The sequence below is a fragment of the Diadema setosum genome, chromosome 6, assembly GCF_964275005.1.
Source record: "Diadema setosum chromosome 6, eeDiaSeto1, whole genome shotgun sequence".
Classification (NCBI taxonomy): Eukaryota; Metazoa; Echinodermata; class Echinoidea; order Diadematoida; family Diadematidae; genus Diadema; species Diadema setosum.
The window spans coordinates 41,363,275-41,381,590 of NC_092690.1; the positions used below are offsets into that span (position 1 = coordinate 41,363,275).

The 18,316-nt window shown below is 38.5% G+C and overlaps 1 protein-coding gene across 1 annotated transcript in view; it reads right to left on the reverse strand.

The window, feature by feature from the left end:
- LOC140229839 (amyloid-beta precursor-like protein) overlaps window positions 1-15,035 on the reverse strand; it is a 90,801-nt gene extending 75,766 nt beyond the window's left edge. The window contains exon 1 of the mRNA XM_072310064.1: window positions 14,753-15,035. Within this exon, the coding sequence (XP_072166165.1) occupies window positions 14,753-14,845 (93 nt within the window). The 5' untranslated portion in view covers window positions 14,846-15,035. The remainder of the gene's footprint in view (window positions 1-14,752) is intronic.
- Window positions 15,036-18,316: the final 3,281 nt, after the last annotated feature.

Genomic DNA, 18,316 nt, shown 5'->3' on the forward strand with positions numbered 1-18,316 from the left:
CATATTAAGTACCGGCATGTTCTTTTTGTTTTATTACACCACAGTATTTCTCTTCCAGACTTTTCATAGACTCAGCATGCTTTTTTTTTTCTAGTTTTTTTGTTTTCTGCTGGTATGAATGTCTTTACTGTAAAAAGTGGAAATTTTCATGGTGTTGAAATTTTTGCGCATTTTGCTCAACCAGAAACTAGTGCGAAAATAGAAGCAGGCAAATATTTTTGCTTTTCATGTGTTCCAGTTAGTTAATGACTTGATTCCACAGAATTAAAAACACACAAAACTCTTCTTACCCAGCCAAGCACGAAAAATTAGTGGCGCGAAAATATTCACTTTTACAGTACATTTCTTGGTCAGTTATTCTTTTATTTCATCTTTCTTAATCAAAATCTTAGCTGTACTAGATCCATATCTCTCTTCCCTCCCCCCCCCCCTTCTCTCTCTCTCTCTTTCTAATCAGTTGCTACTTTTCACTTTCTCTGTTCACATGACTCCCAAATTTCCCTCATCTTTCACCTTTTCTGTCCATCTATTTCTCCTGAAACTCCTGATGAGGGTTGAGTTATTTTCATTCCACCATCTGTCAGATCTAGTCCATCCTATAGCAATCAGAATCATCTCCCTTCTACCCACCACGAGGTCAGGCATGAATTTTGAAAAGTCCAATCTCAATCTTGGTATGAAAAGGTCACACAAACACAGCACTGAGATCAAAGACAGTGGAGAGATTTTGTGCAAGCAGAAAAAGATAGATCTTAAAAAAGCTGGATAAGTTCAAGGACTGAAATACTTCAGTTGTGCCCAAAATCTATCTGTAAAAGTTGAGTAAAACTGATGGTGATTTTGATAAACTTAAAGCAATCAAACTGCTTCTGCAGGGTTCAAAATTGGCGATGGTCCGCTGGCCATTGGCCATCCAAAATCACTTCAGACTAGCTAAAAATCGACAAATTCTGAAGTTACTAGTCCGTCTGGCTAGCCAAAATATTGCTTCAGTGTCAAAATTGATTCTAAGTAGTCCGCCTGGCTAGTTAAAAAAAAAGTTAAGTGCGACCCCTGTATCTGCTCTCTAGTAATCAGGATTTCAATAAATGTGGAGTCAGAGCATGGTTGTCAACCATGAAATCTGAAATCCACTGATGAAATTTCCACTTCTTCAATTGGATCGGGGGGGGGGGGGGGTTTCAAATGTCATTTATATGTCTTTGCCATCCCCACCCCCTTTTCCCCATCACCAAAGACACTAAGCCTAATAATATGATTTCCTTAACAAAGAAAAAGATTATAAAAGTGTATGCTCTGCTTCTTCTAAATAGTCATGTCAAAGTTGGTTTCATATTAAAATCAAACTCCTGATACCTGCACTCTGTATACTAAATTATATATGCATTATATCTGATTTATTATCATCTGACCCGTATTCTTTATGAGTATGACCCTTATATGGCCTACACAAGAAATGTTCTATTATTTCTTCTATCACTTCTTTCCATCCAAATGGTATTGGAGAATCAGAGTTCATCACACAGACAACACTATATCTGCCTGATGTGTGTCTCTCCAGCAAAACTGATCTCCAGAAATGAATTCCAGAGAGTGGTCAATGCCAAGCATACATCTATAACATTCTTTCAATGAAATCAAAGATCATCTCAAAATATGATGAAAAACATTACGTCCTTTAACTTCAAAGTCAAACAAGAAGTCTGCTTTGACATTTGATTTGAACTGCAACTTTTAAATTTTAGACAAATCAATAATGATGCAAACTGGAAGATCACACGATATATGGCAAGACTGATTCCTCTCAAAATTTCTCACATCTGGGTCTGGTATAAGAAACTAGAGCCCACTCTGCAGAAGCTCAGCAGTGGTAGAGATGGTCTAGCTCCCTGCTCAGAGGTAACTAGTCTTGACAACCAGTCACTATCCTTTTACCAGGGGCAACAAAAATGGTGTCTGTGATTTTGCCCATCCCTTGATTTGATGCACCTGTGTAGGTACAGGTTCAACCTTATCCTGCATGCATCAATCTAACTATCATGTGACTTTGTTTCATCTACCTTTTTTTCTTCGTTTTTCCTTCTGCCATAATATTTTTAGCTCGGCAATTTTAAGCTTCCTGCAGCATTCAACCCAGGTGATGACACAATCTGTAGATACCCTCCATCATACCCAGGATCTGTACAACAATCTGATGATGTTTTCTAGGTCTTAAAGGGTAATTTATGACCTGTATGATCAATCCTTATTCGCTGCCCACCATGGTACATTTGAAAACCACATATAATGTCCGTCAGCGAATATGTGCATCAAAGCATACACTCATCAGTAACGGTTGACTCGAGTCCAGATTCTCTGAGTATGTCCTTACATAGAGATCAGTGATAACGCTGTACACAATTTGCCTCAAATACATACATGTATGTATATCCAAGCTAGGGCTGCATTCCCACTCCATGGTATCCACATGCTATCATGGTTTACCTATCATTGTGCATTGGAAAGAATGGTAGTAGGCTTAAAATGTACCACACCACATAATATAGTGTTCCTGCTAGTTGTCTAGAACAATGTATTCTCCAGGGCTGAAAACAACATGAGGAGACTAATGCTGACTTTCGTCCAGTGTTATGTGAATCCTACACAACACCACATTCCTGGCTATCGAGATTAGAAGACATTATAATGTGATGACTTAGGGTGAGGGAGAGAGAAATGAGAAAAAGGCACACTAATTAATCCTTCGTTCACTCTGCAGGGTACAGGAGACGCACATTGGGGGGGGGGGAATAATGCCTCCATCCCCCTCCCCCACTCCTTTTGACTGACTGCTGAGCCAAGAGGAAATTTTGCAGGTAAGACTCTGCCCTGACTTTACAAGTTACACACACCCTCACTCTCCTGTGGCCCAAATCCAAGGAAGACAGACAAAACTCTACCCCTACCCTCAGGGGAAGGGAGACGTAGGTGTGCAAACACTTCACTGACCGTTTTCTTAAGGATTCTCTCCGCTCGAATGTCTTGTTCTTTTCTCTTTTTTTTTTTCTCATGGGGAACCTCAGAATAAAAACTGTGACTTGAAATGCCAGGCTAGTGGTTTACTTTTAGATGAAAAGTTACCAAAATATCACAGAAGTTCAAGAAATGCAATCTATCAGATATTAAACTGATGTGACTTCACCGCCGGTTTAATTCAGGATGAATCATGTAAAAGCTTGGATTCCTGCAGCAAGGAAAGCAATTACCCAGCAAGGGATTGTCCCGAAAGCGATTGTCCAGTGCAGGAGACTACAGTCACTGACCGTTGAATAGAAAGGACCTTGAGATGGTTCACACATTACTCAGTGAAAACATGATTTTTTTTTCCACATTCTGAAAACACAAACAAACGATAGTTACTGAGCGACGCTGGACTCATGTAGGCACTGGACAAAGAAATTATGCAGACCTGACGATACACAACATACAGTAGTGGCCTTACACATAGTATCAAAGACCACTGTCACAAACCTTTAAAGGACAAGTCCACCTTCATATACATGTGGATTGTGTGAATGCAACAATATTAGTACAGAGCCATGTAGAACACATTAGTGACAGTTTGGGGAAAATCGGACAATCCGTTTATAAGTTATGAATTTTTAAAGTATCTGCGCAGTCACTGCTGGATGAGAAGACTACTACAGTGTATGATGTCGTATGCGTATAATGATATAAAGAAAATAAAAAGAGAATTTCACAAAACTGAACTTTTTTTAATAAAGTGCACATTTCTTCGACTTGTTACTGACGTATGTTAAGGGAAATATTATTCCCTTTGCCTTCTGAAAGAGAGAAGTCGAGTGTTCTTTTGTTATGCGAGAAAAGTGAAAATATGTTGAATTTTCTTTATACTTTCTTTATATCGTTGTACTCATGTGACATCACAAGCTATAGTAGTCTTCTCATCCAGCCATGACTGAGCAGAAACTTTAAAAATTCATAACTTTTGAACGGATTGTCCGATTTTCCTCAAACTCTCAGTGATGTGCTCTACTAATATTGCTGCATTCACTCAACCCACATGTCTATGAAGGTGAACTTGTCCTTTAATACAAACTCGACTGAACTTTATTCACTCATGGTATCTGCTGGAGCTATCCAGAACCTATCGCTCACAGCTCGGCTTATCAGCTATCATATGATTCATTATGATAGTTTTCATATCATCTTAAAATCCCCCAAATTTTCAGTGGCTAAGAAGAAAGATAAAGAATGTGAATAGACGCAGAACAATACTGACTTTTGGCCTCTAAAGGTAAGGGACTTATTATTCACAAGGTACATGAGAGTAGAACCATTTTCTCCAAGACCAAAGGATGTAAGACGGGTGATGCATCTAACACTGTGTACCATCTGAGCATCATTCTATCCCATATACATAGGACAGCAATAAAAAGGGATTTTCTTAGATAGATCAATCAAATTCCACTCCAAAGTTTTTTAGTATGTGCATTAGGAGACATTTGTAGACCTTTATTCACAAATCTAGTCTTCATTCATAATGATGCATGTCTGTTATCATTTTATAGTAGTCACCTGAGATAAACCAAGAGATTTCAATGCAATACACCTGTCTTCATTCTCTATTTTGAAATAGTCCAACATCCTCATTAATCCCCTTCAGATCAATGCCTTTCACTGTTTGACTCATCCATGTCTTCTACAAACACAATCACAGTTCTACATCAGATTTTGTCGTGACCACAGATCCCAGATAAGCCCAAAGCTACAATTTGTCCAAGATGACAACTGTGCAGATACAATTTGTATAACATCCCATTACCAAGTAGAGAACCTCTCAATCCACAGAGCCCCCTGTGATGGCTGCCGCTCCTCTCCCCTAACATTCCCTTTGTTCACCCCATCCTACTGCCAGCCACTCCGCTTGGCTGCTACCATTGTAACTGAAACCCTTCCTAGAAGGAGGGCTTACGCCAAGCCAACAATAGCCATCTTTACATTGTTGAGAGACTCAACCTAAGTAGTCGTAAGGAGTTTAATGACGCAGTTATCCTACTTTCTTACTCTTATCCTACTTTCTTACTTGAAAGAGGATCACAAGATAACAGTCGGGAGTATTGTCGCACCTGTTCAGACATTCTTTGAGAAGAGGCCCAAATGAGTTGAGAGATTCCTGACGTTAAGATTACTCACCACAAACTAGAGGAGCTACTGGGATTCTTCACAGACAGGAGTCAACAAGATGAGATTCAACCTCAACTTCTCACCACAGACAAATCTGGCATCCCAAAGACTTGGTGTAATTCCAGTGGCATGCCTGACCTGAGCGTAGCCCAAACCAGGGTTGAGGGACAGAGATATATCACAGATAATCTCATATCATCACATATTCTACCATGATCTCTAGCCAGACACCTCACACCTGTGTCCACAGCCATACGTCTACAGCTGTACACATATTAAACTCCAAATCCTTATTCACAGTGATTGAGACTACAAACATACATGATGAAAGATTTGTTGGCTAGGCCTATTCCGTCTACAAGTACTTCATGTGATTGGTCGAAAAACAAGAGGTATAGGCCTACACAAGATGTTAAGAATATGTAAATACTATCAATGTCAAACCGATATCAGTAAGACTGTTTCCTGTGTAATGTATTCTATTCCTAATTTATGTGATATTGAAATTAAAAAAAAAACGTAACTCAAAAATCAATCTATACATGTGGAAAATGCAGCCATCACATGTATTTCATGTCAGTTTATGAGCAAACATCTTGCACTTTAATACTGTACCAGTATGAAGAAAATGTTGCAAAATCATGTCAAATTACTTATAGGCCCTATGTGTAATATCTACAAATTCAGCACAATTCAGACTTCAAAAAAGGTTGGATGTCCTTTCCTTTTATCTGTAACAAACATTGCTTTTTCTTTCCTCTCAGTTCACAAACTAGCCATTATAGCTAAATTCTGTTGAAAGGCAAGAGAAAAACAACTCTTAATTACTCAAAGCACTCATGCCCTTTGGTCTTTTCAACTGAACATATTATGCATACAAAGTATCCAATTCCTTCTTTGTTTACATTGTTTACATGTTTTGATACTGTCCCACAGTGTACAGACTACTTTTCCTTCTCCTTTTTCACTGTGAATGTTGCTAGAAAATCCAGCAAATTTTCCCTCATGAAGCAGACTGATGGTCTGTTCTCTCTTATGAATCATTAAAGAATAAACTTCTTACAGAAAATAAATTAGATTATTATTAGTAATTTTCCCTGCTCTGGCGAAGCAAGCTGTGGTGGGATATGAAAAGGTGCTGAGAAGCTGAAGGCTGGTAAGAAAGAAGCAAGGAAGCTACCAATGAGAGTTGTGCTTTGTTAATTAGATGAACATCCAAGGCTGGCTCCATTAGATTAATGAGAAAATGTTATGGGCTTAATCAATATCGCACACTATTAGCTGAAAGACAGCAGTGCCAATCAGCATGCAATTATTACAGATGCTGATCAAATTGTATACATCATGTTAGTCTTAGTTACAGACTTTTGTTATTTGAGCTGATTTCTCCTCCTTGGCATGATATGAACCCACATCAATGCATTTATCAATAATGTGAAATATTTATCTTTTTTGTGGAATATTCATGCGTGTATGTGTTTAATATAAGAAAACAAATCTTTCTGAGAGATGTATCTAACTGCTAACAGAAGAAGATTTATTTGGAAAAAAAAAATTCATCCTATATCCAAGTGGATTTTTATGAAAATGGACCAGAACACCCCCATACACACACACAAACCCACACAAATAATTACAGAAAAGTCTCTACATTTAGAGTGTGCATAAAAATTTGTTCAGAACGAATGTTTGTGACACCACGCAGAATAAATTTTTTGGAATATTCTTTCTTGCTCCTAGTCTCTTACTCAAAGGTCAAGATTAAAGTTCAAACCACTTCACAAAGTACAACAGCCTTCCACTAAAATGCCACAGTCGGTTGCATAATTGGCTTGTAGAAATAAAGGCAAAGGGAAGCTGAAGACAAGACTATCGGAGGTCACATGATGAGGGAAATTTTATCACATATTTCCATCAAAGGTGTTTACATGTTTTGTGGTCACATCAGGGAGATATTTAATCCTGATAAATATAGTGGCCTAGAGGTGGCCACAATCTCCTTACAAAAAGCCTGCATGTCTTTATCCAGAAAACATCAATCACCACCAAACCACTGCAATTCCTCCTTTTTCACAAAGTAAAATGAGATGAAACCAGATACTAACTGGTACATATTACACTGCATTGTACACCCACAACACTTTGTTCAAACTAGTCTACAGAGAAGACTTTGTGATAGTTCATTCCTCTTCGTTTGTCCACCTTCTGATCACAATCTGTGTCTGTATCAGGGTAAAGAGTGAGGCTTGAAGTCAGTGTGCTAAAACAAGAACAATTCATCTCTTTTTACCCTAAAATCATTAAACAGCAGGGTCTCACATCATGATGTACACTTGTATTAGGGATTTATGTGTATATTTGTCACTAGCAAGATTTCCAGGACAATCATGTTATATTTTATAGGCTGACAGGTTTGATGATAGTACAGAATAATACTTTCAGCATCCTTTGGAGAAGAGGCATAAAGAGCTGCCACATGAGGACCTGAGGTATGGTATAACATCACGAACATACAAGTTGTACCAACGCATACAGGGTTGTACACATCATTCCCGCGTCATCAAAGAGGTAGTTGACACAGTCAACACTGTTTCATTATCTTTTTACAGTACACAGCTGTCGTCCATGCTGTTACGATCAATATCAAAAGGTCTGCAGACCTAGACTAGGAGGTAGAGCCGCTCTTCAAAGATGTCAGTAAATTGTGAATTTCACAGCTGAACTTGAGCTCCAGGGCTCAGAGTACGCTGAGGTCGTGTGACAATGGTGAGCTATGGACAATACATCCACCGCCCTGGGCTCAGCTAACTATCTCTCTCTCACCATACACCTGTCAGTATATTGAGCTGATAACAATGAGAGACCCAAAACACACAACATGTTTTTCCCCTGTTCTGTATATGCCTTTGTACAGAGTTCTCCCTCTGCCAAGACACTTGTAGTAAATAAGAAATAATAGTGAAGAGAATGTTTGCCTCCCAGGATGAAGAGCTAGGTCAGAGTTAGGAGGAGAAAGATTTTTTTTTCAGCCTTCGTTAAGGTACTTTTGACCTTTGGGAACAGTGATTTCAAAAATATTTGAGTTACTAGTATCACATATGATGCATATATCTGTAGGTCAGTTGTATCGCAAAACATCCTGCCATATAAAAATTTTGCAATGAAGCCTAAAATATAAGGAGATATCACTATTTTTCTCACTAAACCATAACTGTAGATGGTTTAGTCTAGAAACAATTATATTTTCTCTAGTGTCTATATTTTGTATTAACAATACTTAACATTGATTATATACTGATTCACTTTTTTACACTTGTTATTTTTATCCCTAACTCACATAATTTTAGAACTATTTTTGAAGCACTGAAGCTGGGTTTTTGTTTTGGCTGCACATGGTAAACAATGCCTTTAAAGGGATGGAGCCCTAGAATTTAAAATCAAACATATCAACAGGACTTTAAGTTGGAACAATCATCATCTAGACCACTCGGTATGCTACAAGTATCTGCTGCATGTTTCAGTCTACCTACATATATCTCATATCCCTCATTCTATTAAATAGAAACCAAACTTACTTGAGCACTATCTATCAAACTATTTTAAAACTGCCCTTGCAGCCTCCTTTTGCGAGACTGCTTGATATTTTGCAGTGCAGTAAATTGAGGTTGATTGATATGATAAAGAAAGGGTCCTCACTGAATATCACTCACATAAGAAGTAGGTGAATTTCACATACTCTATCCACAATGCTGGAAATAATGACAGGAGATCTGGGACAGAAACAAACAAGTATTGTACCAAACACACACCTATGACATCTCACATTATCTTTGTAATTAAAAGATTCAGCTTATTCCAATACTTGAAATCTACAAGTTATCATTGCAATCTATGATGTCTTTTTATTCCTGTTTCACATCCTTCTGTTCGTTTCAAAATTATGCTTGATTCCTTATTAGGAATCTCATGGATGTTTCCAGACTTGATTGTTTGTGTGAAGCCCCATCCTAGGCAGCATGATGGTCCAATGCCTACAGTACTCTCTCTCTCTCTCTCTCTCTCTCTCTCCCTCCCTCCCTCTCTCTCTCTCCTCCATACTAGTCCAAGGGAACTTTATTAACCAATTCCTGGCTTCTCAGACTCACAATACATAACTCAGCTATGTGCCCACCAAATCTCCCATATTATACTTCAATCATTTAACAATTCATGATTCCAGCAAAATGCGGATTTATAAAGTCAAAAATGTTACAAATATCTATGTAATGACACAAGGTCCCCTGCTATGCTAGACTGCACAGCCATGCTCCAACACACACAAGTCCCATTCTCCTATAAGCTGTGACTTGTTTACTGCACAAAAACGAGGAAAACACTGTTTACTCCCACAAGACTGCTTGGCTAGACAAAAAGGCTGTTTACCAGTTTAGCATTCATTAAAGTAACAAATATCTTTTCATGGGCAGGAAAGCGTGGGTCACATGATGTGGTGGCATTCTACACGACCCTGTGGTGGCATACAGCGGGGGCAGTTTGTGTGTCAGGTCATGTGATCAATATTTCCTGATAATGATGATGATGATGATGATGATGAAACAGCATTTATGTAGCGCCATTTATCTGTAGAAACATTCAAAGGCCCCCGGCCAGCTCCCACAATGTGTCACACATCATTCACAAAGTTGCTGGAAAAGGTACTGTACTTAAAGGTAGGGGATACCTTTTACAGACCTCCCAAAATGCAGCAAAACATTAAATATGAACCTCAGGGGACTTGTTTAGGCCACTGCTGAGAAATTTGGAAGTCAACAGTTATCTACAATTTGAATAATGCACAAAACTCAACTACTCAGTAGTTCTGTGTGTCAGCCACACTTACATGTGTAAGCCTTTTTGTTGCAGTCTTTTGTATCTTTTATCTATAAACACAAATCTAAAAGTATAAGAGCTCATGTAATAACATATAGAGTGTGTGGCAAGAATGTATATAGAAATGTTTGTAAGTTTTGATGAACTTTCTTCACAAAATATACATGATGGACACACATGCAGTGCATGGGTCTGCGAAGGTAGCCTAGTAATGTACTGGAATTTACGGGGAGCCCCGAAAAAAATTCAATTCAAAATCTAACGGTCAATAAAAATGTACTAAATGTTACCTTCCACATTCAATACTTTATGGGAGTTTCTAAAATGATACTCTCTTCAACACACCACTGTATTCATACAACTCTTCATTTAAGGCATGCAAATGGGATTCCCTACCTTTAAGTCTTTTGTTCTGAATTAAAGGAATTGAGGCTGTTACAATTCCGAAGCGGGACTGGTAGAGAGTTCCACAGACATGGTGTAACAGAAGAAAAGCCTCTATCCCCATACATTTTAGGTGGATATTGGGCACATGGAGTCAGTCCAAGACTCACACCATGTTGTACAAAAGTCATGTCATGACTGACAGTCAGCATTTAAAAAAAAAGAAAAAAAGAAGAATGCCTCATGAATATTACCCTGTAGCAACATGGGTCAGTATGCAGCCCTGCTAGCTGTACCCAGTACTGGCTCTTAGTGCAACCAAAAATAGACACATGTTATGCAAATACTTTATTCTCATGTACCGGTCATGAAAAGCGTGGAGTGTTTAAAACTTAGCTATACCTTGAAATAGCACAAAGAAGAATGGAGTAAGTCACACATTGGTCCACTGTATTCTACAGTCAGGCCACAGCAAACATACACAGCTGCTGTTTTCAATACAAGACACTCTCCTCACCTCACTGTAAATCTGTCCTGTTTACTTTTCTTGTTTCTTAGGCTAGATTGGCAGGAGTGGGACTATGACTGGTGTCTTTGCACAATACTTCCCACGCTGTGATCAACAAGACAACACAAGCTTGTTGTTTGCTCTCCAAGCTAATTGACAAATAGGAGAGTGCCTTTCTCAACACTTACACATGCACACCTTTGACGTTTGTATTTGAAGCCTCTTTGGAGAATCTCTACACATTGAACTGGTTAGTGTGCGGTCTCAATACAGGCTGACTTTCTCATGACACCTCCCTGAAAGTTACTCCAAACTGAGTATCTTTGAATTTTATAATGACACAGCTATTTTTATGTGACTTCACTAAGACTGGATAAATGTCTGTTTTCTGACTTAATAAACTTAAAGGTACTGTTTACCTTTGGAAGCAGTGATATGAAATTATTCAAAATATCACAATTGATGCATACAAAGTGTAGGTCAGTTATATCGCAAAACATCCTACCATTTTAGGTTTTCACAATAAAGCCTAAAATATAAGGAGATATCACTATTTTTTGCAATAAACCTGAACTGTAGATGGTTTAGTCTGAAAACATTTTTATTATTTTAATATTGTTCACATTTTGTATATTGATTCAAATTTTTACATTGGTTGTTTCTATCCCTAACTCACATTTTAGAACTATTTTGAGGCACTAAAGCTGGGTTTTTGTTTCATCAGCAAATGGTGAAGTATGACCATCATACAGCTTGACATTGTCCTAAACAGACACTTGACAAGTATATAGTACGATGACAGAGAGCTGAGTGGTGTGACGCCCAGCCAAATACGGCTCATACTGCTGGCTGTAATCACTGAAGTACAGAAATAGAAACCAACAGGGTAATGTCTTCATCAAGTAGACAACTAGTAATGGGGCGCTAAATCTTACAGGAAGTTGTCGATTTAGGAGCTAACAGAATTAGGCGTACAGTAGTCCTCTGAGATGCCATGTCTCATCCTACTACTGGATAAACAAATTTATCTAATCCATCACTCAACATCTATTGCTTTCCCATTACTACTACTAGCAAACATGTCCTCAATTATATCTTCTTTACTCCAACCACACATTCTGCAAGGCCAAGGTACAGCAGAAAGTACTATCCAAGAATGACAACTTTGTACGTATTATTGCAGTATGAGGGCTAAAAAGGAATAGTTTGGTAGAAAACAGTATTTTCCCCCCTTTTCTACACTCGACATGTGTAGTAAAATAACTGAGAAAACAGCTTTTTATGAAACGTGTCTGCAGTAGTTATGGCAAAAAGAAGAAAGAACAGTGCCTGCATAAAAGTAACAGTTGGTATCTCCAACAGGACTTTGGAGTCATCATGGAATGTGACAGCTACTATAAATGCACAGGTGCAGCTCCATGGCAGGTTGGTGGGTTTTATTTTAGATCCGCTCTGTGTCAATCTTCAGTCAAGTGCAAAGTCTCCACACAGGAAGTGGTCATAAGAAGCTTATCTCAGCTCCTTCATTCAGGAAAATAATAGCATTACCTTGATTGTCAAGTACAAAATACAAAAGCTTTGTAGCTTTTTTGAGCTTCAGGTTTTTTTCCTGGTACGTCAGTCTACTGACATCTATGACAAGAACTCCATGGTCATGGAGGTACAAAGGTACATGTACAAAGGGGACGAGTACATCATCACAGTAATACAACATACCTTACAATGCTGTCACCAGAATAGAGACATTTCACTGAAAACAAGTTACCAGTATTTAGCACAGTCCCTTGTAAAGCAAGCATCAAACAAACACACAGTATGTCCTGGTTCTATAAACACCAACAGAGACTAAGCAAAAGGCCTCAATGGGTATGGTGTACCTTTACTGAGAAAGTAACATACAATATTCATTTAGTAAATCAATTGTATTTCAAAGTCAGATAAAGAGTTGGTCCCAAAAACATCTATCATTAAGTATCAATCAAATAAACACTTAACTTAAACAACTGCTAGGCTGAGTGATGGGTTCATACTAGAATTTACCCAGGTTTTACTTTTGTTATGTACTAGCTTTCAGTCAAAGCTATACATTGATACTGTTTAGTTGACAATTTGTGCATTCAAAACACTCACAAGTGGCAAATATAAATTGTGCTTGAACTGGTTTCTTTCTTCTCACTGTTTGATCATGTTGATAGATTTTATTCTATTCGCTCTTTTTTTTCTCTCGCTATACTTTTTTCCCTAAATGACTTTACAAGACACCTGTCACTGAAAATTACATTAATTGTCAATCACCATCATAACTGAATATCTTCATCAATAAGTTTCTCAAAATCATACAAGAAACCACCTATAAATGCCTGCTTGTACTAACAGATGCAAATAGTATGATGCTCTCTTATTCCTCAAGGTTTAAATGGATGATGTCCGACACAGGAACTGTTTTTGTTCCTTATCGATCAGCAGCCTTTAACTACAGCACATGTTTACTGTCGGCAAAATGACGTCTTAACAATCAAAATCAATCAAGATTAGATGCGGTCTATACCACACCACCCTCTGGTATTGATCCTGGGAACAATTGTTGAGTATTTAGTGGAATTGAACCATCTCTGTCAAGCGTCTTGGAGTCTCGGTTTGGATTTAAAATTGGGACTCCGGAGGCTCTGTGAGGCCAACATGAGACCAGTGCGGTTGCAAGGTCAGTCGAACTATCAGACTTCATGTCGGCAAAACAGAAATTCTGCTCCCGCAGCCATTGTGATGTGAAAAGACGCATGCACCCACGGGAGTACTGCTATGGTTTCTTCCTAATCACTGCATGATCTCTATCAAACAATCCTTGAAGGAACCATTTCTGTAGATGTGATCCCAACCTCTGTTCAACTTCAAAACCATTTGCCAATCAATTTGACTATACAGCGGATGCTTTTGTTGATAGAAAGAAGTTTCAAGATGGATCTTTACAAAAATGATGAATTATTTGCTTCGCATATAAAGCCAGAGGCAAATGCCCTACAAAATGTACCACCTGGTTCCTGGAGAGACTCTCAATAGCAATTCAATGAAAAGTCATTAGAATTCGAATGTACTTCTTTAGAGTCAAGAATATGTGTTTATCCACCGATGAATGAGAATGCCAGGAATGTTGTGTACTCTTGTACAGCTGTGATTAATAATCTTTGAATTGCATCTTTACCATAGAGTGTATATATCTTTTCTGAGTTGACGTCTATATAGACTACAGTCCTATACTTAATATTCAATTTCTTTTTTAATAAACTAGGTCAACAACAACAAAAAAATCACTGCTCTGCTCCCTAAATTTATCTAGCCTGTGCTGTGCTTGTGCTGTTTATATGAGAATCCCGAGATATTTCTCTTTTTTGTGTGATGTTCACTGAATTGTTTTGGCAGGCAACCAGCTGTTCCACCACAAGGCTTGCCCTATACTTCTTCTTACATCCTTCTCCATCACCACAGAAAAAGACAAAGGGATGCGGCCATGATGCCATCATATTCGAAGCATTCGAATTCATATCGTATCTAATTAAATCAGCAACATTCAGAACTGCCCACAGTGGACCAAGGGGCAAGCTGCGCAGTGTTCACCTCCGGCAAAGCACACACGCGCTCGCCCGTGTATCAGAGACGTACACACACGAACACACCTCTCGCCCCAACCATCATCCATGGAGTAATGCCATCCTCCTATTCAACCCGCTCCTGCGCAATCTCCTCAGCATCTCGATGTGAAATAAAAATGTGATGGATAATATTCACAAAATATAACATTTCACTTACCTCTACATAGTTGGCTGTTGAAACTGAGAATATTGTAACTAGTAACACGGCGTAAACTGCTGTTTTGGACGCCATTTCGGTGAAAATTTCCATCAAAATATCCAACGCCCAGTCACTGCTCCTTCGCTCGCAGTATCTTCGCCTCGGTAATGTTACTCCAGAAATGTACACGCACTCAACTGCACTTACTACACACAGCGTACTATGGAGTGCTGTCGCTCCCTAAAGATATACACACACTACTTACAAAGGGAACACACGGCACTGATCAACGATAAAACACAACAGCCGCTTATGCGTGTGTATGCGTGTGTGTGTCTCCTGGCGTGCGCGACTTGAGTGCTTTTCAGAAAGGGGAAAAAATATTGCCGTGTCCAGCCAATCATGACGTCACATTGATAATTACTAAACTATCTTGTGACTGGCCAGTTCATCATTTCGCATGAATTGCGGACCACTCAGCGGCTTCCTTATGTGTTTTCTAGTAATTAATTACGAGCTTTTCCCCTTTACGCAAATGTATTACATTGCAACAAAATGTAGCAACTTTGGTATTTGGAGAATGTATCATACGCGGAACGCGCATTTGGGAAGGTCATCGTTTTGTTTACATCTCAAGAAGAGACGCCTTCGATTTATAGCATGTTGTCGAACCAAAACGTTCGTAACATTTTGTCGAGTGGTCGTATATCGCAGCTTGTTACCGACAAACGACCAAAATATTTGACTTACGAAGTGTATAAACCACATTATACATGTAGTTTATACAAAGGTAATTTATTAAAACAGAAGGAATGTTAGTGAATTGTTGATTCGTTCCAGGAAACTGCGATACGCTACACATCGATCGTACTGTTTGCTGATTTTTCTCCAGCTACAGTATTTGATGACTTGCTCGGGTTGTTTTTCGCATTGTCTAGACCCGAACTGACCTTGCTCTATAGAATATAGGCCTATGTGTTTGTTTGTTTTTTATGATCATATCTGCGTAGCTAAACAGGAAATAGATATCATCAAAGTCACAAATATAATGACAAACTAACACATTCAGGGAATAATAAAAAAGACATTTGCGACTAATTGTTATTCGCGATCTTAATAGGTCCCATGCAATAATCAAAAGAGAGGCTATAATATCAAAATTCAAAATGTATCATACACATCACACAATGGTGTTACAGACGTGATTTTTTTTTTAAATCTCAAATTGTGTGCCTGCCTTGTCGAAAATGATTACAACAAATATATTCAGTGAATAGCAATCGCTGAAAGGTTGAAATATTATTGATATTAGGTCATGGGGGTGCCAAAGATGGTTTCGTTCGCCCCTTTCATTTTTTTCTTTTAATTTCTTTTGTTTTAACAAAAAATAAAAGGGTGGGGCGCGCCCGGGGAACCCCCCTCTGGATCCGCCAATGTACCTGTCATACGGCCCACGAGATCGACATTGAAAAAAAAAAAAAAAAATGTCCATGAGTCATGCATACAGCCCATCAGCTCGAAACTAAGGCAAAGAAGGCCCGTGAGTCCGACACTAGGCAAACAAGGCCAGCAAGTCCGACACCAGGCAAAAAAAAAAAAAAAAAAAAAAAAGCCTACGAGACCGACACTGCGTACAAGTAATGTCGGTCTCGAGGCCCTTTTTGCCTAGTGACGGACTCATGGGTCTTAGTTCCCAGTGTCGAGCTGGTGGACCTATAACAGATCAACTGAGCTCATAAAAAGCGAGCTTATGCGAGAAATATTCTGGCCGCAAATACGTTTTTATGGTGTTTCTTATTATTATCAACGGACGATACACAGGCAGGTCAAATGAACCTTCATGCCCACATGTTAAACTTTCATCTCTCTCATCAAAATATTGATTGTGATATAATGTTAATGGTATTTATTGATTACATGTTCACATGTTAAAAACACGTGCGCCAAGAGTAGGATAAAGGATGGTTGTTTGACCGAAAATTAACATCCACGGAAAAGATGAGTTGATTTTAAATTTCACACACGGACAGAAAATTATTGAAAGTTAAGCTCAAGATGGGCACGATTTATAAAGGTAAAAATAATTTTAGATGATATGAAATCTGTCTTTGTCATCTGACTTTGGCGTCGTCTGCCTTACCGGTAATTGTAGTCTGTGTGATTTTCTGCGATAAAATTACCGACATTTCCTTTTCTAAAATGTATATCAAGGAACAGCCATGCCATGCACCATGTTAAGCCTTGTTGTTGTTGTTGTTGTTGTTGCTTGGCTTAAAGGGTGTGTACAGTTCTGGTCGAGGTGAAGATTTAGCTTTTAACATTTTGTGAGATATTCAGAAATCACTCTCTGAGATGTCAAAGAGCATGCAGTTCTAAGGGGTATCAAAAGTTTATTCGATGAAAATCGGTTTTGAAATGGCTGAGATATCCAAAAACAAGGTGAAACAAAGAGATACTAATAAAGTTGGGGCATGTCGCCTTTTATTATTAGCACTTTTTTGGATATCTCAGCCATTTGAAAACCAATTTTCATCAAATAAACGTTGAATCCTTCTTAAAATTACATGCTCTTTCATATTTCATAGAAGGCTTTTCATTATCTCACTTAGGAATGTTCAAAACATGAATCCCTACCTCAACCAGTACTGTACAGTCCCTTTAAACCCGGAAGTGGCACCAGAAAAAACGCTGCTGTTAAACCCTGTTTTTGTCTTTTGTTTTTTGCTTGTAAGCTGATTAACCTCGGAAGTGTTACCAGTGTGTCCAAAATGTCTTTCCCCATGCATCCTCAAAATGAATTGATGTCCCTGTTCCAATAAACTGCCACCCCCACCCCCACCCCCCCCCCCCCCCCCTCACTTTTAAAAACGTAGCTCCGGCCCAGATTAGACCTCCCAAACATCTCCTTTGAAGTTTTAATTGGAGGTTAGGATATTATGACGATTTCCCCGATGTTTGAAAATGATCGATAATGTGGTGATCGTGATGGTGATGGTGGTGATGATGACGGTAACAGTTATGATAATGATAACGATAATCATAACAATAATAATGATAAGAAGAAGAAGAAAGAGAATAATAATAATAATAATAATAATAATAATAATAATAATAATAAGAAGAAGAAGAAGAAGAAGAAGAAGAAGAAGAAGAAAGAACGATGCTGACCTTAAGGATGACCAACAGCATTATCATTCACTCATGTTATTATCATTTCAATCATTACCTAATCACAAATAAGTCAGCGTGTCTGATTAGGCAGGCGAAGCTGCTTTCCGGTTTGCTTACAAAAGAAAAAAGGACGGAGACAGAAAGAGAGATGATCAGCCATATTAATACGATTCATGAGAATTAAGCGAGCTTATATTACCGCAAGAAGACAAGCAGTAAAGTTGACAAATACATGACTCATTTGAGTTACATCATGTGAATGATTTCCACGAAACCATAGTAACAATATAACCCGCTTGATGGCCCACGAAACACAACGAGCACTTCTCGGAGCCGTGGGAAGGCGTGGCGGAGCAATGTAGGGTAGCGCCAGCATCGGCAAGAACCTGCAAGTCTTTTGTTGTTCGTTCT